This window comes from Dermochelys coriacea, chromosome 3 (assembly GCF_009764565.3).
Source record: "Dermochelys coriacea isolate rDerCor1 chromosome 3, rDerCor1.pri.v4, whole genome shotgun sequence".
NCBI lineage: Eukaryota > Metazoa > Chordata > Testudines > Dermochelyidae > Dermochelys > Dermochelys coriacea.
The window spans coordinates 211,088,502-211,110,680 of NC_050070.1; the positions used below are offsets into that span (position 1 = coordinate 211,088,502).

A 22,179-nucleotide genomic window follows, 5' to 3' on the forward strand; every position below is an offset into this window, starting at 1 on the left:
TCCTGTATTTATCCCTCTGATATATTTATAGAGGGCAATCATATCTCCCCTCAACCTTCTTTTAGTTAGGCTAAACAAGCCAAGCTCCTTAAGTCTCCTTTCATAAGACAAGTTTTCCATTCCTCGGATCATGCTAGTAGCCCTTCTCTGTACCTGCTCCAGTTTGAACTCATCCTTTTTAAACATGGGAGACCAGAACTGCACACAGTATTTTACGTGACGTCTCACCAGTGCCTTGTATAATGGTACTATAACCTCCTTATCCCTACTGTAAATGCCTCTCCTGATGCATCCCAAAACCGCATTAGCTTTTTTCACAGCCATATCACATTGGCAGCTCATAGTCATCCTATGATCAACCAATACTCCAAGGTCCTTCTTCTCTTCTGTTACTTCTAATTGATGCGTCCCCAACTTATAACTAAAATTCTTGTTATTAATCCCTAAATGCATAACCTTACACTTCTCACTATCAAATTTCATCCTATTACTAGTACTCCAGTTTACAAGGTCATCCAGATCCTCCTGTATAATATCCCGATCCTTCTCCGAATTGGCAATACCTCCCAGCTTTCTATCATCTGCAAACTTTATTAGCACACTCCCACTTTTTGCGCCAAGGTCAGTAATAAAAAGATTAAACTAGATTGGTCCGAAAACCGATCCCTGAGGAACTCCACTGGTAACCTCCCTCCAATCTGACAGTTCGCCTTTCAGTAGGACCCGTTGCAGTCTCTCCTTTAACCAATTCCTTATCCACCTTTTGATGTTCATATTGATCCCCATCTTCTCCAATTTAACTAATAATTCCCCATGTGGCACGGTATCAAATACCTTACTGAAATCTAGCTAAATTAGATCCACTGCATTTCCTTTATCTAAAAAATCTGTTACCTTTTCAAAAAAGGAGATTAGGTTGGTTTGGCACCATCTACCTTTTGTAAAACCATGTTGTATTTTGTCCCATTTACCATTGACTTCAATGTCCTTAACTAATTTCTCCTTCAAAATTTTTTCCAGGACCTTGCATACTACAGATGTCAAACTAACTGGCCTGTAGTTACCCGGATCACTTTTTTTTCCTTTCTTAAAAATAGGAACTATATTAGCAATTCTCCAATCATTCGGTATTACTCCTGAGTTTACAGATTCATTAAAAATTCTTGCTAATGGGCTTGCAATTTCAGGTGCCAATTCCTTTAATATTCTTGGATGAAGATTATCTGGGCCCCCCGATTTAGTCCCATTAAGCTGTTTCAGTTTCACTTCAACCTCCGATATGGTAATATCTACCTCCATATCCTCATTCCCATTTGTCATGCTACCATTATCCCCAAGATCCTCTTTAGCCTTCTTAAAGACTGAGGCAAAGTATTTGTTTAGATATTGGGCCATGCCTAGATTATCCTTAACCTCCACTCCATCCTCAGTGTTTAGCGGCCCCACTTCTTCTTTCTTAGTTTTCTTCTTATTTATATGGCTATAGAACCTTTTACTATTGGTTTTAATTCCCTTTGCAAGGTCCAACTCTACTCGACTTTTAGCCTGTCTCACTTTATCCCTACATGTTCTGACCTCAATTAGGTAGCTTTCCTTGCTGAATGGGCTCTGGTTCAGGTCCTTAATGAGGAAGGGCCGGGTGTCAGAATGGGGTAACAAGAACAAATCCCCAGTTATGCCAGCCATACTGCTAACACCATCCTCTGGAAACAACCCACACCCCAGAGCTGAGCTACCTCCTCCCAGATACTCCCAAATGCCTCCGTATCAAAGCCAACAGCCTTCTCGTTCCAGGGTATCCAAACAAATAACCCCACAACCCCCCCTTCTGCACAAACAACCCAAACGAGCAGGTCTTTGTGGTAGGGCGTATACCCTTTCAGTGCACTCCCAAGGGGACCCCACAGCCCTGCCTTCTGCTGCTCCACTCAGAGGCCCCACCTTGAGTCAGGCAGTCTGTTCAGAATCAGATCAGGGAGACAGTCAGCCATGAGGGGCTGTCAGTCACAAGGGAGAGAGAGGCAGGAGCTTTGCCAGCAGCCAGGACAGGGAGCTCTGGGGGAAACAGGAGCTGCCCTGGTTGTTGGTGTGGAGTTCACTGACGGGATGCTGCATGGCCAAGGACTGTGGGTGAGTTTGAGTTTTGAGGAGTAAAGCAGAGCTTCTGAATACCCAGAGAGGGATGTTTTTGTTTGATCTGGTGCCTCTTGTGACCAGTCTTTTTAGTCACTTGGGCCATGGTTCTGCCACCATTATAAATAAACAGACAGCAGGATCTCCTCCACAGTCTGCTGTGCACATGCTACACTCCTCCCTTCCCAGAAACACAGCACTGCTCACCCAAACAAGGTACCTCACTAACCAGAACACAGCATTCCCCATCCAGGCTGAGTGGTGGGGCCTGATGTGAGCACTACAGGCTGGGATGGACTGCCCCAGACAGGGGCATGTGGGTTTGAAAGGGTTCTCTTCCCACCTGCTTGTTGGAGATAAATGGCAGGAAGTCTGCAGCCTCAGGTTGTGATGTTAATGAAATTAGAGGACGATCTGTTGGCTGCCATAATAATACCTTGCACACATTGCTCTTCCTCCAGCATCACCACTCAGTGAATATCTGTTTGTGTTACCATAGTGACAGCAAAAAGAAAAGGAGTACTTGTGGCACCTTAGAGACTAACAAATTTATTAGAGCATAAGCTTTCGTGAGCTACAGCTCACTTCATCGGATGCATTTGGTGGAAAAAACAGAGGAGAGATTTATATACACACACACAGAGAACATGAAACAATGGGTTTATCATACACACTGTAAGGAGAGTGATCACTTAAGATAAGCCATCACCCACAGCAGGGGGGGGAAGGAGGAAAACCTTTTATGGTGACAAGCAGGTAGGCTAATTCCAGCAGTTAACAAGAATATCAGAGGAACAGTGGGGGGTGGGGTGGGAGGGAGAAATACCATGGGGAAATAGTTTTACTTTGTGTAATGACTCATCCATTCCCAGTCTCTATTCAAGCCTAAGTTAATTGTATCCAGTTTGCAAATTAATTCCAATTCAGCAGTCTCTCGTTGGAGTCTGTTTTTGAAGCTTTTTTGTTGAAGTATAGCCACTCTTAGGTCTGTGATCGAGTGACCAGAGAGATTGAAGTGTTCTCCAACTGGTTTTTGAATGTTATAATTCTTGACGTCTGATTTGTGTCCATTCATTCTTTTACGTAGAGACTGTCCAGTTTGGCCAATGTACATGGCAGAGGGGCATTGCTGGCACATGATGGCATATATCACATTGGTAGATGCACAGGTGAACGAGCCTCTGATGGTGTGGCTGATGTGATTAGGCCCTATGATGGTATCCCCTGAATAGATATGTGGACAGAGTTGGCAACGGGCTTTGTTGCAAGGATAGGTTCCTGGGTTAGTGGTTCTGTTGTGTGGTGTGTGGTTGCTGGTGAGTATTTGCTTCAGATTGGGGGGCTGTCTGTAAGCAAGGACTGGTCTGTCTCCCAAGATCTGAGAGAGCGATGGCTCGTCCTTCAGGATAGGTTGTAGATCCTTGATGATGCGTTGGAGGGGTTTTAGTTGGGGGCTGAAGGTGATGGCTAGTGGCGTTCTGTTGTTTTCTTTGTTGGGCCTGTCCTGTAGTAGGTGACTTCTGGGTACTCTTCTGGCTCTGTCAATCTGTTTCTTCACTTCAGCAGGTGGGTACTGTAGTTGTAGGAATGCATGATAGAGATCTTGTAGGTGTTTGTCTCTGTCTGAGGGGTTGGAGCAAATGCGGTTATATCGTAGCGCTTGGCTGTAGACAATGGATCGAGTGGTATGATCTGGATGAAAGCTAGAGGCATGTAGGTAGGAATAGCGGTCAGTAGGTTTCCGATATAGGGTGGTGTTTATGTGACCATCGCTTATTAGCACCGTAGTGTCCAGGAAGTGGATCTCTTGTGTGGACTGGTCCAGGCTGAGGTTGATGGTGGGATGGAAACAATTTCCATCCCACCATCAACCTCAGCCTGGACCAGTCCACACAAGAGATCCACTTCCTGGACACTACGGTGCTAATAAGCGATGGTCACATAAACACCACCCTATATCGGAAACCTACTGACCGCTATTCCTACCTACATGCCTCTAGCTTTCATCCAGATCATACCACTCGATCCATTGTCTACAGCCAAGCGCTACGATATAACCGCATTTGCTCCAACCCCTCAGACAGAGACAAACACCTACAAGATCTCTATCATGCATTCCTACAACTACAGTACCCACCTGCTGAAGTGAAGAAACAGATTGACAGAGCCAGAAGAGTACCCAGAAGTCACCTACTACAGGACAGGCCCAACAAAGAAAACAACAGAACGCCACTAGCCATCACCTTCAGCCCCCAACTAAAACCCCTCCAACGCATCATCAAGGATCTACAACCTATCCTGAAGGACGAGCCATCGCTCTCTCAGATCTTGGGAGACAGACCAGTCCTTGCTTACAGACAGCCCCCCAATCTGAAGCAAATACTCACCAGCAACCACACACCACACAACAGAACCACTAACCCAGGAACCTATCCTTGCAACAAAGCCCGTTGCCAACTCTGTCCACATATCTATTCAGGGGATACCATCATAGGGCCTAATCACATCAGCCACACCATCAGAGGCTCGTTCACCTGTGCATCTACCAATGTGATATATGCCATCATGTGCCAGCAATGCCCCTCTGCCATGTACATTGGCCAAACTGGACAGTCTCTACGTAAAAGAATGAATGGACACAAATCAGACGTCAAGAATTATAACATTCAAAAACCAGTTGGAGAACACTTCAATCTCTCTGGTCACTCGATCACAGACCTAAGAGTGGCTATACTTCAACAAAAAAGCTTCAAAAACAGACTCCAACGAGAGACTGCTGAATTGGAATTAATTTGCAAACTGGATACAATTAACTTAGGCTTGAATAGAGACTGGGAATGGATGAGTCATTACACAAAGTAAAACTATTTCCCCATGGTATTTCTCCCTCCCACCCCACCCCCCACTGTTCCTCTGATATTCTTGTTAACTGCTGGAATTAGCCTACCTGCTTGTCACCATGAAAGGTTTTCCTCCTTCCCCCCCCTGCTGTTGGTGATGGCTTATCTTAAGTGATCACTCTCCTTACAGTGTGTATGATAAACCCATTGTTTCATGTTCTCTGTGTGTGTGTATATAAATCTCTCCTCTGTTTTTTCCACCAAATGCATCCGATGAAGTGAGCTGTAGCTCACGAAAGCTTATGCTCTAATAAATTTGTTAGTCTCTAAGGTGCCACAAGTACTCCTTTTCTTTTTGCGAATACAGACTAACACGGCTGCTACTCTGAAACATAGTGACAGCAGCAACAGCATCTGCAGCCCACTCCTGATCATGGTACTGCCTGTCATCACAGTTACATTGGCCAGCCGGCCCCCATGCCCGCTCCCCAGAGGCTTCTCCTGCCTGCAGTAGGATCCCTTGCTTCTGCAGTTTTGCTTTTGCCCGGTTACCTAGTTGCTCCAGCCAACATGCTTGATTGTTCTCATCTATATCAGCTCACTGCCTGCTCCTGCCCAACCCACTGGTTCCTCTCCCCTACCTGTGTCTTGCCAGTATCTGTCCTCATCTCTCAGCACCCAGCTCTTCTCTGTACCACTTTCTCCTCCTCCTCCCTCCATCCCTTCCCCCCCTCCTTCCAAATCTCCTTCTCTCTTGCCCAAACAAGTCTACAGCCCCCTCCCTTTCTCCTACTGTCAGGGACCCAGGGCTGAACAGACCCAGCTCATTGCCCTCAGCTGATTCAGCTAATAAACCTGGCCTCCTGATTGGCTGAAGGCTCCTGCTGGCACATTCTCAAACCCTGCAGCAGGCCTGGCTTCTCAGTAGCATTTCATACCTGTGGCTATGGCCTTGGTCCTGATCCAGCTGATGCTCTGTTCTGACCCTTGGCTCTGACTCATTCCCTGGACTTGGTAACTTGACTCTTGAATTAGGCTCTGGTCACTAGGCCTGGCTGCCTTTGTTCCAACCAGCAAACCAGCTTCCTCTCCAGTCCTAACAAGACCATGCACAGCCCCATCCATAATACTTCAGAGTCCTGGAAGTAGGAACTGTCCTTTTCTTTCTGTTCATAGAGCTAAATCTCTCTCTTTCACACACAGACATGCACCCCAGCCCCTTTCACCTTCCAGTCCATTCAAGACACTACTGCTCGGGTTGTTTCCCTGGCTCATTGCTTGTCTGTGCGACTCAGCACCAATTACTGCCTCACCATCACCTTAGACTCTAGTCCTCCCCAGGGCTCTGCAAGTCTTTGATTGGTGAAGTGACAGAGTCGGTGCAATGGGGCCAGCCTTTAAGGCCCAGATGTCTGTCTGTGTTGCAAGCGGCTTCATACTTCCTTCCATGCTGTGTACTATGCATGGGATGTTCTCCTAGAATTAACCCGTGAGGCTACGGCCCTCTTTCTTCAAACCCCAGACTTCTGTTATGTTTACAGGCAATAGGTAGGGCTAGTAGGATATTTTCCATCACAACTGGGTTTTGACAGAAAATGAAACAACCTTTTCCCCCCTGCAAAAAGTGTCTTTTCCATGGAAAATTTTGACTTTTCATCAAGAAACCAAAGCCCCACACTTTTCAGTTTCAATGAGAAGTTGAAGATTTCCATGGAAAATTTCAGCAAAAACTATTTTCTTTTAACTCTTTTCAAAATATTCTATGAACACTCTTTCCCCCATCTTCTGTCTAGCTCTAGTAACACGGCATGTAGGGAAAGCTGTATTTATTTCATATTCTTCTAATGCTCCTCTAGGTATATGGGGCCATCATGCTGCAAAGTAGTGACCTATGTAACGACATGACCTTAGTTTTGTATCCTTGTTAGAGGGCTTATTCCTTCACCCACTTACTTCCCTGGTCCTTCTCGCATGAACAGAGAGCAACAATATCCAAAGTCCAAAGGTGCAAACAATTCAATGTTGATTGGGGTGAACTTCCAGCAAGCATGATTCCAGTTTCCTTCCTTACTGTCCCCCTTCCCAGCTTTGACACCACAGAGCCTTTACCTGTGGCCCTGTTCCCATCCCCCCCCCCTTAGCCAAACATTATTCCAATTTCCCACCCCCATTCCCTGTTCCCATTCCCGCCCTTAGCAAACCATAATTTCAAGTCCCCCCACACACTTCCTGATTGACTGCAGACAATATAGTAAAACTTGAGTTCTGCTTAGCTGTATCTTAACCAATCATTTTACTGAAATTTAACTAACCAATCCTAACATAGTGTAACGATTATTTAACCAATTATATCCCACCACCTTAATTAGTTTACACCCAGCAAAATTAATTATACAGCAGACAGAAACAATCACAGAACCAGACAGAGATTATACAGACAAACAATAGGGAAATGGGGACTACAGTGATAGAACAACAAAGAAATGAGGATTTCACATCCCAGCTATTGATAAGTGAGTCCTTGCCAGACAGGATGCCATCAGACTAAGTTTCCTTTTACATCTTCTAGGCTCCTTCCTTTCTCTGGAGGTGATAGGAATACAATCCTGTTCTTATAATGCCTAACAGCACCTTATTTCAATGTGACTAGTTTGGAATGTAAGGATATGATCCTGCACTTCCCATCTTATGGCTGCTTCTGCTGCTTAGCCAGAGGCCTTAGCCTAAGAACAGGGCCTCAGACTGTTACAGTGAGAAAATGCCTTATACAAGCAGACAGTAATTTTGATTCTTTCTTTTATACTTCTGTAACTAGCTAAATGATAAACATCTACCTAAATTCTTAAAGTATAGGCCTTTGCAGACAGGCCTGAATATCTATATCCTAACAATCCTCATTGTCCTTCCCTCCTCTTGACAAAGACACAAGTGAAGATGACAGGCAAGTTAGATGTTTGGGGCGGGAACTGTCTACCTGTGCACTGATACAGCACCTAGCACAATGGGACCTCCATCCTGATTGGGACCACAAGGCACCTCCTATTACAAAGGATAAATCATCATGATAATGTAAATGCAAAAATATCAACACTGTGACTTACAAAAATCAACGTCTCTCCCATCCATTTCCAAATGTGTAGCCATTATTGCAAATATATCTACAGAAGTATATGTGCAAGATATTGCTGCTTGTTATAAAGACTGTCAGTGTCCATGCTTCACAGATAATCAAGTTTATAAATTTAATAAAATCAATAACAAGACATTCATTGCCAAAAGCCTCTGTTTTTCATAATGATTTTATTTTGATTTACTCAATGCTACAACCCAGCCACACCTGCTTGACTTTAAGTTGGGACTGCACACGTGATATTTTAAAGAACACAAATGCTGAAAACAATGGAATCTACTAGCTAAGGTCCTGATCCTGCAACCCGTATGAATGGCCCCTTTGCTTTACTCCCATGCATAGCCCCACTGAACTCAGAGGAGCTAGTCATGTGAGTAAAGTGATGCAGGTGTTACAGGATTGGGGCCTAGGGATATTTCAACATTTATTTTACTCCCTTAATGTCATACTTCCTAGAAATACCAAGCTGTTGACCTGCATGGTGCTTAAATAATGCATGGCAAATACTGCCATGATATGGGAGAAGAGTATACCTTGTCTCTCCAGAGATCTCAACTTCAAAAGAGTTAAAAGCACGGTTGCCAATTTTCATGGTTTTATTGTGAGACTCATGATATTTAGTATTTTCTTAATTTCAAGGTCCTGGTGTCCTGTGATTAAATGGGAATTTCAGCTTTCATTTAAAAATTAAGTTTCCAGCCTTCAATGGTGAAGAATGTGACCCTTTAGAGGCACAAATCCAGAAGGCAAACAAAAAAACCCCTGAACATTTATTATCTTAATAAATCTCATGATTCTGAAGCCCTGACTCGTGATTTAGAATGCATGGGGTTTGGCAGTGCTGAAAGAAAGTATCTCCAATGTGATTTCTAGTACATATCACTTCCAGGTCATAGTAGGTGACATGCAGCAGATACAGATTGCCTTTCTTCTCCACCACAGAGAAGTTATCTTTGTTGCCAATGCTCACAATTCTACTGTGAAAAGAAAAGGAGGACTTGTGGCACCTTAGAGACTAACAAATTTATTTGAGCATAAGCTTTCGTGAGCTACAGCTCACTTCATTGGCTGCATGCAGTGGAAAATACAGTGCGGAGATTTTATATACACAGAGAACATGAAACAATGAGTGTTTCCATACACACTGTAATGAGAGTGATCAGGTAAGGTGAGCTATTACCAGCAGGAGAGAAAAAAAAACTTTTGTAGTGATAATCAAAGTGGGCCATTTCCAGCAGTTGACAAGAACATGTGAGGAACAGTGGGGGGTGGGCAATAAACATGCGGAAATAGTTTTACCTTGTGTAATGACACATCCACTCCCAGTCTTTATTCAAGCCTAATTTAATGGTGTCCAGTTTGCAAATTAATTCCAATTCAGCAGTCTCTTGTTGGAGTCTGTTTTTGAAGTTTTTTTGTTGAAGAATTGCCACTTTTAGGTCTGTAATCGAATTACCAGAGATATTGAAGTGTTCTCCGACTGGTTTTTGAATGTTATAATTCTTGACGTCTGATTTGTGTCCATTTATTCTTTTACATAGGGACTGTCCGGTTTGGCCAATGTACATGGCAGAGGGCCATTGCTGGCACATAGATTCATAGATATGAAGGTCAGAAGGGACCATTATGATCATCTAGTCTGACCTCCTGCACAACGCAGGCCACAGAATTTCACCCACCCACTCCTGCAAAAAACCTTTCACCTATGTCTGAGCTATTGAAGTCCTCAAATCGTGGTTTAAAGACTTCAAGGAGCAGAGAATCCTCCAGCAAGTGACCCGTGCCCCATGCTACAGAGGAAGGCAAAAATACTCCAGGGCCTCTTCCAATCTGCCCTGGAGGAAAATTCCTTCCCGACCCCAAATATGGTGATCAGCTAAACCCTGAGCATATGGGCAAGATTCACCAGCCAGATACTACAGAAAATTCTTTCCTGGGTAATTCAGATCCCACCCCATCTAACATCTCATCACAGCCATTAGGCCTATTTACCATGAATATTTAATTACCAAAATCATGTTATCCCATCATACCATCTCCTCCATAAACTTATCGAGTTTAATCTTAAAGCCAGATAGATCTTTTGCCCCCACTGCTTCCCTTGGAAGGCTATTCCAAAACTTCACTCCTCTGATGGTTAGAAACCTTCATCTAATTTCAAGTCTAAACTTCCTGGTGGCCAGTTTATATCCATTTGTTCTTGTGTCCACATTGGTGCTGAGCTTAAATAATTCCTCTCTCTCTCCGCTATTTATCCCTCTGATATATTTATAGAGAGCAATCATATCTCCCCTCAACTTTCTTTTAGTTAGGCTAAACAAGACAAGCTCCTTGAGTCTCCTCGTGTAAGACAAGTTTTCTATTCCTTGGATTACCCTAGTAGCCCTTCTCTGTTCCTGTTCCAGTTTGAATTCATCTTTCTTAAACATGGGAGACCAGAACTGCACACAGTATTCTAGGTGAGGTCTTACCAGTGCCTTGTATAACGGTACTAAAACCTCTTTATCCATACTGGAAATACCTCTTCTGATGCATCCCAAGACCACATTAGCTTTTTTCACAGCCATATCACATTGGCAGCTCATAGTCATCCTATGATCAACCAATACTCCAAGGTCCTTCTCCTCTTCTGTTACTTCTAATTGATGCGTCCCCAACTTATAACTAAAATTCTTGTTATTAATCCCTAAATGCATAACCTTACACTTCTCACTATTAAATTTCATCCTATTACTATTACTCCAGTTTACAATATCCTCCAGATCCTCCTGTATGATATCCTGGTCCTTCTCTAAATTGGCAATACCTCCCAGTTTGTATCCTCTGCAAACTTTATTAGCACACTCCCACTTTTTGTGCCAAGGTTAGTAATAAAAAGATTAAATAAGATTGGTCCCAAAACTGATCCCTGAGGAACTCCACTGGTAACCTCCCTCCAGCCTGACAGTTCACCTTTCAGTAGGACCGTTGTAGTCTCCCCTTTAACCAATTCCTTATCCACCTTTCAATTTTCATATTGATCCCCATCTTTTCCAATTTAACCAATAATTCCCCATGTGGCACGGTATCAAATGCCTTACTGAAATCTAGGTAAATTAGATCCACTGTGTTTTCTTTGTCTAAAAAATCTGTTACTTTCTCAAAGAAGATCAGGTTGGTTTGGCATGATCTACCTTTTATAAAACTATGTTGTATTTTGTCCCATTTACCATTGACTTCAATGTCCTACTTTCTCCTTCAAAATTTTTTCCAAGACCTTGCATACTACAGATGTCAAACTAACAGGCCTATAGTTACCCGGATCACTTTTTTTTCCTTTCTTAAAAATAGGAACTATATTAGCAATTCTCCAATCATACAGTACAACCCCAGAGTTTACAGATTCATTAAAAATTCTTGCTAATGGGCTTGCAATTTCGGGTGCCAATTCCTTTAATATTCTTGGATGAAGATTATCTGGGCCCCCCGATTTAGTCCCATTAATCTGTTTGAGTTTCGCTTCTACTTCAGATATGGTAATATCTACCTCCATAGCCTCATTCCCATTTGTCATGCTACCATTAGCCCTAAGATCCTCTTTAGCCTTCTTAAAGACTGAGGCAAAGTATTTGTTTAGATATTGGGCCATGCCTAGATTATCCTTGACCTCCACTCCATCCTCAGTGTTTAGCGGCCCCACTTCTTCTTTCTTAGTTTTCTTCTTATTTATATGGCTATAGAACCTTTTACTATTGGTTTTAATTCCCTTTGCAAGGTCCAACTCTACTTGACTTTTAGCCTGTCTCACTTTATCCCTACATGTTCTGACCTCAATAAGGTAGCTTTCCTTGCTGATCCCTCCCATCTTCCACTCCCTGTATGCTTTCTGCTTTTTCTTAATCACCTCTCTGAGATGCTTGATCATCCAGCTTGGTGTTCAGCTCCTGCCTATGAATTTTTTCCCCTTTCTTAAAAAGAAAAGGAGTACTTGTGGCACCTTAGAGACTAACAAATTTATTTTAGCATAAGCTCTAAGGTGCCACAAGTACTACTTTTCTTTTTGCGAATACAGACTAACATGCCTGCTACTCTGAAACCTTCCCCTTTCTTGGGATGCAGGCTTCCGATAGCTTCTGCAGCTTTGATTTAAAGTAATCCCAGGCCTCCTCTACATTTATGATGGCATATGTGCAGATAAACGAGCCTTTGATAGTGTGGCTGATGTGATTAGGCCCTATGATGCTGTCCCCTTAATAGATATGTGGACACAGTTGGCAATGGGCTTTGTTGCAAGGATAGGATCCTGGATTAGTGTTTTTGTTGTTTGGTATATGGTTGCTGGTGAGTATTTGCTTCAGATTGGGGGGCTGTCTGTAAACAAGGACTGGCCTGTCTCCCAAGATCTGTGAGAGTGATGGGTCGTCCTTCAGGATAGGTTGTAGATCCTTGATGATGCGTTGGAGAGGTTTTAGTTGGGGGCTGAAGGTGATGGCTAGTGGCGTTCTGTTATTTTCTTTGTTGGGCCTGTCCTGTAGTAGGTAACTTCTGGGTACTCTTCTGGCTTTGTCAATCTGTTTCTTTACTTCCGCAGGTGGGTATTGTAGTTGTAAGAACGCTTGATAGAGATCTTGTAGGTGTTTGTCTCTGTCTGAGGAGTTGGAGTAAATGCGGTTGTATCGTAGAGCTTGGCTGTAGACAATTCATTGTAGATAAGTTTCTTTCCCCCCCTACTGTTCCTCACACATTCTTGTCAACTGCTGGAAATGGCCCACCGTGATTATCACTACAAAAGGTTTTTTTCCTCCCCTGCTGGAAATAGCTCACCTTACCTGATCACTCTTTTTATAGCGTGTATGGTAACACCCATTGTTTCATGTTCTCTGTGTATATAAAATCTCTCCACTTGTATTTTCCACTGCATGCATCCAGTGAAGTGAGCTGTAGCTCACAAAAGCTTTTGCTTAAATAAATTTGTTAGTCTCTAAGGTGCCACAAGTACTCCTTTTCTTTTTGCAGATACAGACTAACACGGCTGCTACTCTGAATTCTATTGTGGGTGTTGCCATATTTGGTGATTGTCTTAAATCCTCAGCTGCCAGAGTTAGGTGCTTATGGGAGAATCTCAGCTTCCTTTTAAAGCAACAGTAAGTTTCTAAAAAAAAGAAAAGGAGTACTTGTGGTACCTTAGTGACTAACAAATTTAATATATTTTCCCTGTTTGCTGTAGAGGATGTTGATCAGGTGGTTCCGCAGTTTCTTTGAGAGCTTGTGGTACAAGCTGTCAGCATAGTCTGTGTGGTATGTAGATTGTAATGGATTTTTTACCTTCAGTCCTTTTGGTATGATGTCCATCTGTTTGCACTTGGAAAGGAAGATGATGTTTGTCTGTATCTATACGAGTTTTTTCATGAAGTTGATAGATTTCCACTTCATACGGCTAAATTCAGTGCCTTGCATAATGACAGGTTTCAGAATAGCAGCCGTGTTAGTCTGTATTCGCAAAAAGAAAAGGAGTATTAGTCTCTAAGGTGCCACAAGTACTTCTTTTCTTTTTGAGAATACAGACTAACACGGCTGCTACTCTGAAACCAGTAAGTTTCTAGTCCTCCTGACTGCAGAAAAAAAACTTTGAAATGTGATTTCAGTGTATCCTAAAAACTCAAATGCCAAAAGGGAAATAAAATGAGACTACAATGTATTATTTTTTAAATCTCATGATATTTAAGCCAGTCTGGTGATTTTGGGGGTCTGTGTTCAGATTTTTGAACCCCAGGGGTTGGCAATCCTGCATTTTTAAAGGTTTCAGAGTAGCAGCCGTGTTAGTCTGTATTCGCAAAAAGAAAAGGAGTACTTGTGGCACCTTAGAGACTAACAAATTTATTAGAGCATAAGCTTTCGTGAGCTACAGCTCACTTCATCAGAAAATTTTTTGTAAAGTCCAGCCACGAGGAAGTTTGTGTGGAAGGTTGGTTCTTTATGAGAGTATCCAGTTTTGAGAGCTCATTCTTAATCTTTCCCTGTTTGCTGTAGAGGATGTTGATCAGGTGGTTCCGCAGTTTCTTTGAGAGTGTGTGGCACAAGCTGTCAGCATAGTCTGTGTGGTATGTAGATTGTAATGGATTTTTTACCTTCAGTCCTTTCGGTATGATGTCCATCTGTTTGCATTTGGAGAGGAAGATGATGTCTGTCTATATCTGTGCGAGTTTTTTCATGAAGTTGACAGATTTCCACTCTATACGGCTAAATTCAGTGCCTTGCATAATGACAGGTTTCAGAGTAGCAGCCGTGTTAGTCTGTATTCGCAAAAAGAAAAGGAGTACTTGTGGCACCTTAGAGACTAACAAATTTATTAGAGCATAAGCTTTCGTGAGCTACAGCTCACTTCAGCTCACGAAAGCTTATGCTCTAATAAATTTGTTAGTCTCTAAGGTGCCACAAGTACTCCTTTTCTTTCTGCATTTTTAAAGTCTCTCTTCCCTTTTATTCTAGCTCAGATCTCAGAACTACAGGCCACAGCGTACAGCACTCCCCCTCTTGGGGCAGAAGTGTGGACTATATATCCCAGCATGCAATCCTCCACCTGGAGCTGAAAGGCCGGCTGCTCCTATGTCATATCAAAATCCAGCTGCATGCTGGGCCCTGCAGTGTTCACCTGTTTGCTGAAATGGGATGGAGCAGCTGATAGTCGCGCTGTAGGTGAGGTTGCAGCTCAGTTTCTGTTTAGCAGATTATTGGCTGGCCTCCTTGCTTCAGAGGGGGGCCAGGAAAGGGTGCGGGGCAGGTTATCCCTGCCTGCTCATCTGGCTTGGTCTGCTTCAGGGAGGATCATGTGATTTCCTGGCTCCAAGCCCTGCCCTGTTTGCAGTGTGTGTTTTCTTCCTGCTGTCTCTGCTTCTGGATTTCCCCTCCTCAGCCGTCTGCTTACCTTGGTGTTGTGGTTTCTCACTTGTGTTCCAGAGACGTCCAGCTGTGGGGAGCAATGACCGAGGTGACCCGAGAAGTGTTTGGACACTTGCCCCAGAAGGGAGGAGGAGGGACTGTTGAAAAGTTCCTGCTGAAATCAGACAGTGTTAAAGTGGAGATTATCTCCTTAGGCTGTATAATCACTGCACTGGAAACCAAAGACAGGGATGGGAACCTCTCCGACATTGTCCTGGGCTTTGATCACTTGGAAGGTGGGTTTAAATCCATTTTTTCAAAGACAGTATGCATTGACCTAGCTTCTTGCTTATTTTTGATTCTTTTCTAAGGTACTTCTCACTAGGCCCCTGGTTCTCCATGGCTCTGTCCCCAGCATAGTCCTCTGCTGTAGTGCAAAACACTACCATATCCGAGTGGTGCTGTGTTCCATCCACCCACACCGATGTGAGTGACTAGGTTATGTTCAAGGCAATGGAGAGGCTTCTATTTTAGTGAGTAAAAAGAAAAGGAGTACTTGTGGCACCTTAGAGACTAACAAATTTATTAGTCTCTAAGGTGCCACAAGTACTCCTTTTCTTTTTGCGAATACAGACTAACATGGCTGCTACTCTGAAACCTGTCATTTTAGTGAGTGTGTATGTGCTGGGGGGGGGGGGGGGGGTTTGCAGGTTGCCATTTGCTTCAGTGGAAGCAGGATCATATTACACAGAATCCCCACCACAAGAAAAGAAAAACTTCCTTCCCCAGCCCAGAAGGACTTTTGCTCCTCAGAACAAAGACTTTCAACCACAGCACAGCATCTGGGACTGTACAATTAGGAAAGAGATGACTAAGGGGGGATATGACAGAGGTCTATAAAATCACAATGGATTTTATAGACTTGGATACCTCCCAGCTGCTGTCAGTTTTGTTTGATCTGGTGTACTTGCAGAAGCAATGGTGGCAATCAGGTCCACAGAAAACATGTCCCAGGACTGTAAACATACAAATACGCCTTCTAGAGCAAAAGTGCAGTTTTAATATTCTTATTGCAATGATATACATTATTATAATTTTGGTTACTGTAGCAGCTAGAGGACCCAGTCAAGAATGAAGCCTTGAGAAGAAGGATGATCCAACGGTTAGGGCACCAAGCTGGTACTTAAGAGATCCTGGGTTAAGTTACCTGCTCTGCCACAAACTCCTTTTGTGATCTTGGGGAAGTCGCTTAGCCTCTCTGTGCCTCAATTCCCCAACTGTACAAGGGGATAAATTGCCCTGCTCTGCAGAGCTGTGAGAATAAATGCAACAGCATGTGAAGTGCTCAGATATCGTGATCGGAGCCATAGGAGGACCTTAGATAAATTGTGCTAGGTGTGCACAACCACAAAATGGGATAGTCCTTGCCCGGTATGTAACCTTTACCTGTTAGCACCCAAGTGTCTCTCTGTCGGTTGCACTGGAGTTGCTCCTGATTTACACACCTATGCAAGCGAGATCAGAGTCAGGCTTGCGAAACCTGAAAATGGAGCAGGGACCATGTTTTTGTTCCGTTTGTACAGCATGTAGCACAGAGGGGTTCTGGTCCATGGCTAGGGCTCCTAGGCACTAGGGTCATACAGATCATTAATAACACTGTGAATGTTGTCAATCCCTGGCTGCCCCTGGCTGCAGCAGCAGAGCTGGATGCTGGAGATGGAGAGGTTGGGGACTTAAGGATCAGTTCAGGGCTGGTGTTCCATGTGCAGGGCCGTATGGATGCTGGCGCAGGGAAGTCTGTGTGAGAACTGACAAGGTGGTGGAGGAGGCTGGCAACCTTGGTGCAGCAGAGCAGGTTGCTGGACAAGAGGCGGGAATGGGCATGCAGAGAGTGCGGAGTCAGGAAGACCCATGAAGTGAAGACAAGTAGCTTGACCCCAATGTGGAGAAAGAGGGGAACAAGTGGAGAGGCTTCGGGGGGGGCAGTCAGAGTAAGTGATCCAAGCAGTTGTGCTTTGTATGGAGAGGAGGGACAGCGATGTGGATGGTAGGGGCCTGAGAGGACAAGCCTGTATGTTCAGGGGTCCGGGAGCGAGGGACGTGAGTGGACGTTTCTGACTAGCACCTTGCTAGGATGGAGTTATCAGGCCTGTCTGTTACTCTGCTGAGTCGAGTTCTTAAAACATCTAGTTCCTGATTCTGCCCATCTTGCTCATGTACTACAATGGAGTAGTGCCACTGAAATGGATGGGATTCCTCAGGCTAGGGGTTACTCTGCATTACGCTGAGCTGGGTCTTTGGAAAGCCCATGAAATAAGGCTTGATGGGGAATGGCTGCCTTGAGATCATTGTATCCCTAGACAGATCTGAGCCAGGCATGCAGCACAGATGACTGCACTGAGTCCTGCAATAAGCAGCCGCTCAGTTACCGCCTGACTGCAAATAGGCACTTTCTTCCTGTTTTTGAGGCAAATTATATGAGCCACTTGGAGCACCATGGGGTGACGGCTGAGAGCAGAATGCCCCAGCTGTCACTTTGGGACCATGTTCTTGCCTCTTCCGAATACTGCGGAAGCACTCCGAATGCTCGCTTAGCTCCAGCGGGGAACGCAGACTTGCTGGCACATCTGTGGCAGACACACATCAGACTGCTTTTATTTCATGCATTCCCTCCTTGTTATCTCACAAATTTGCAAAGTAGGCATCCAAATTCTGCTTTCCATTATTGATGGAGAATCTGAGAGCAGAGCAAAGCAGAGCAGAGACCATGTATTAATCTGGCCTTTTGCCCGAGGAATGGAGTCTATTTGGATGAATGGGTTTGGTTTCTCTGGTTAATAGGGTGCGTGTGTTACTATGGTAGAGCACTAATTTGTTTCTGTGTAGATTCTAATTTTCAAACCTCTCTAAAATCCACATGTGTAGTTAGAATGGCTCAAAAATTGGCCTGTCAGTTCAGAGTCTGGGTAAAGTCGGGGGTGAAAATTTGGTGACCGTGGATGACCGTGTTCTCTAGACTAGAGTACAGACCCTCCCCGCCCCATCAAAAGGAAAAAGACCTGTTTTTTAAGTGTCAGCCGTCTCATAATGCACCGATATGGACCAGACAGAGGGCGCTATCCCCATGAAGCCCCCATCACTGCACTGCCCTGACTGGGACCTAGCATCAGGACCAAGAACTTTTTAGTTTGAATACCTGCAAGCTATTGGAGTTTGCTTTGAGAGCTCACCTGCTGTGAGCCATGTTCTTCTCCTGCAGCAGTGAGAGATTGTTAGGAAGACCCCCATCCCACACAATATACCACAGGGGAAGGGGAACTGAATTGGGAGCTAGAAACCGTGAATTAAAATTTCTTCCCATGACTGTGGGGAATATTTCTATGCATTTCATAGCTCTTAATAGTAACCCAGGCTGCTTATATCCCTGTCCTGAGGGGAGATGACAGTCCTTCCTCTATTTAGCAAATAAGCGGCTGCTCAAGGGCCTTTCAGCCAAAGCCAGGAATAGATCCAGTCTCTAAAGACTGGCCCAAGACTCCTCCCCTCAGAAATGTCGCCTTTTTAAGGGACTCTGCCAAGGTGACTTGCCCTAGGCAGCAACAGAGTGTACATATATTGATTGTGACTAGGACAGGGCCTGCAAGCAGCAAAAAGATGGTCTTGTGGCTGTGGCAGTGTACTGGGGCTCGGGAGATCTAGCATCTGTCCTGGGCTCTCCCACAGCCTGCCTCTGGGATGCTGAGCAAGCCTCTTACAGCAGTATGTTTTGGAGGTGACCACCTGGCTGAGATCTGCGTAGAGAACGCCTCACCTCCATTTAGCAGGAAAGATTGCCTTGTGGCTAACACATCAGCCTAGTGCTGCAGGTGGCTACATTGGATGGGAAGTGTCACCTTAGCTCTCCATTTCCTGGCTTTTTAACATGTACATGTTGTTTAGATGACTGTTCTTGTAAAGGGACCTTAAACTCCACAGTTCCCTGTTCTGCAGCCATGAGTATTGAAACTCATGAGGAATGAAACTCTCCCATTCTGTAAGGGCACAAGGAGTGCAGGGTAGTTGTTGGGTGTGATGGAAATGGGCATGCACCTCCAAAATGCGCAATTGGGGATGCTTTCTAGAACTCAAATCAGTAAACAAATGGAGACTTGCAGACACCTTCTATGTTCTCATCTTGAATTAGGATCCTCGTCTTATTACCAGGATTGTTTTTCCCCACCCAACCCTACTTTCTGAGCTCCATCTGCCTGGCCCTACGGATCACAGTAAAACCGAACTTTGTTTTGAATGATGACTCATTTATTTTTGTTAGGTTATGTCAACAAACACCCCTATTTTGGAGCCACTATTGGGCGAGTTGCTAACAGAATTGCTAACGGGAAATTCACAGTGGAAGGAAAAGAGTATCAGTTGGCCCTCAACAACCCACCCAACAACCTGCATGGAGGGAACAAAGGGTTTGACAAGGTAAATCTGAACATCGTCAAACTGATTCTGATCTCCCTTGTTTTCAATCGGGAGGATCCTGTTAAAGCAAGAGGTTGATTTTAGTATGCTTTAGCCCTGTGTTATTGATGTTTGAGGACAAGCTTTCTGTACCTTGAAAGTTGACACTCTTTCCAGATGGCTTCCTTATCACGCTAATATCTCCTTGTTTTAGAATGATCCTTCAGCTCTATACAATTAAAACATCCAATCCCTGCAATTTGCACCAAGCAGCTTTTACAGCTGGTAAGCTGCCCCTAATTAGGAATATTGTCTGTTGCAGAATTGGCCACTACAGCTAGTCTGGGGCTGGACTCTACCTGCTGGGTGACTGTGGAAAGCCATTTCTCCTTCCTGTGGTTCTGTTTCCCCTTGCCATGGCAGGGACCTCTTCAGTTTTAATTTTAGCAAAGACATCTTTTATCCCAAATACTCATTATACACTGGAGTCAAATGGACTCTAAAAAAACTAAACAAGAAGTTTTCAACAGTGTAAGTCTCTTTCTGAGGACTTGTCTACATTTGAAAACTGCCCAGTGTTTAAACTCAATTGCATGTGCTCAAGTTAAGAGTGCTGAGTAGACAAGTACTGGATGTGGTGTTGAGCAGAACCAGTTGTCATCTAGCTGGCCGCAGTGTTGTGGTCAGCATGAAGTCATCCTATTCACAGTTCCCAGGCAGGTTACTGTATAGCATTATGTCCTTTCTGGTTGTAGAGATGAATGGACTTTATGATAAGTCTGAGATATTTTCCTGAAATATCTTCCAAATATTTTCTATGAAACCCATTTTTTTCACTTACAAATTTTGATTTTGTTGGCTCTTTTCTTTTCAGTTAGCTACAGAAAAACCTGTATATAGCATTAACAAAGTCTGCTCTCAGAGCTGGCTCATGTCATCCAACGTGCAGGAATTTGCAGCTTTGCATTGAGCTCCCATGTTTAAAGATCAAGATAAAGTTTAATGTCAGGTATCCCCTTTTTTTAAAATACTCTTTGCCATTTTACCATACTTCCCATACAAGTATCAGTGTCTTTTTTGTAACCTGTATTGGCTACCTTTTAAAAGAACCATTTGTGTTTGAGCACAACCTTGTTTTGTTATCTGTATATGTATTTTGTTCAGTTTCTAAAAATAAGTATACAAAACTTGGACTGTAAGCTTCTTGGGGCAGAGACTGTCTTTTTGTTCTCTGTTTCAGCAGTGTCTGGCACAATGGAGGCCTGATCTATCACCAGGGCTCCTAGGTGCAGTGGCAATGCAAATAGTATAATTTTCCAATATACACATGACCTCAATCACTCAGGCCCAGCCTCTTGTCTTTTGGGATGTTAGTAGAGGCTCGATCCTGCAGGGTGCCCAGCACTCTGGTCCTGATCCAGCAAAGTCCATAAGCACCAGCTTAACTTCAAGCACATGAGCTGTCCCATTGAATTCAGGAGGACAACTTATGTGCTTGAAGTTAAGTATGTGCTTAAGTGCCTGGCTATATCAGGAATAGAGTACTCAGCGCCTCACAGGATAAAGGCCAATTTCCTTAGGGCTTCACAGTGGTGCTGGAACAGTTTTTAGAGTGGGGGTACTGAGCTGTGCCTCCCCTTACCCGTGTCTGTGTCCCACACCGCCCCCTTGAGCTGGGGCCAGGAGCAGGGCTGTGGCTTCTGGGAGAGGGGGGGAATGCAGACAGGGTAAGGGGGCTGAGGCTGGGGTCACAGCTGTGGTGCGGAACCCCGGGCCGGCGTCAGGAGCGGAGCCACAGCTATGGGGCTGGCAGCCTGGACCCTGGGTGCCGGGCTGGGCGCGGGGCCTGACGGCTGGGACCCCAGGTCAGCGGCCGAGAGCCCAGGTGCAGTGCCAGTGGCTGGGATTGGGGCCAGCAGCAGAGTCCCAGATGCGGGGCGGGCAGCTGGGACCCTGAGCAAAACCTGGGGGTGCTGCAGCACCCCTTGCACCCGTAGTTCCCACACCTATGGGGCTCCAGCTGCCTTAGAGCCTTCGTGGATGGAAAAAACACAAATATTTAATTTAAAAAACGAAGTAGAAGTGTATGTACATTTAATAGCAAATCCTCTCAGACAGTTGTTTTTGTCCATGAAGCTGCTGTTCTGGGCTTGGATGGCTGTTAATGGCTGGTGGGGTTTTCTTTTAATCCTGGGGGACAACATTCAAAAAAATTGTCAGTTTTTGCAGGAATAGAATGCTGATTTTGCGGGCCATAAAACCTTAATGATGTTTCTTTGAATGGTCACTTCAGTGAGATCTCCCCTTCAGCTAGTTAGTGTGTATATACAAAAAGAAAAGGAGTACTTGTGGCACCTTAGAGACTAACAAATTTATTTGAGCATAAGCTTTCGTGAGCTACAGCTCACTGTATTTTCCACCAAATACATCTGATGAAGTGAGCTGTAGCTCACGAAAGCTTATGCTCAAATAAATTTGTTAGTCTCTAAGGTGCCACAAGTACTCCTTTTCTTTTTGCAAATACAGACTAACATGGCTGCTACTCTGAAATAATTTTTGTGACTACATCTCCTACCACACCGACCATATGGTAAATAATGTTTGGCACTCCAGAAAGCTAGTAAGAAACTGATCTTGCCTTCCTGGTCTGAGTTATATGAAATAGGTCAGGATTACATAAAATTATACCCTTGTCATGTACAAGGAGTTAGTAACCGCTGACTGCAGCAGCTATTTTTACACTCCGTGCCAGACTCTCACTTCACCACTAGC

At 44.2% G+C, this 22,179-nt stretch overlaps 1 protein-coding gene across 2 annotated transcripts in view; it reads left to right on the forward strand.

Moving 5' to 3' along the window:
* The first annotated feature begins 14,643 nt into the window (after positions 1-14,643).
* GALM (galactose mutarotase) overlaps positions 14,644-22,179 on the forward strand; it is a 34,236-nt gene continuing 26,700 nt past the window's right edge. The window contains exons 1-3 of one of the 2 annotated variants that reach the window (XM_038393912.2): positions 14,644-14,778; positions 15,040-15,257; positions 19,274-19,428. In XM_038393912.2, the coding sequence (XP_038249840.1) occupies positions 15,062-15,257; positions 19,274-19,428 (351 nt within the window). In that variant the 5' untranslated portion in view covers positions 14,644-14,778; positions 15,040-15,061. Of the gene's footprint in view, positions 14,784-15,039; positions 15,258-19,273; positions 19,429-22,179 lie in introns of both variants that reach the window. The other variant, XM_043512206.1, reaches the window with a different exon arrangement.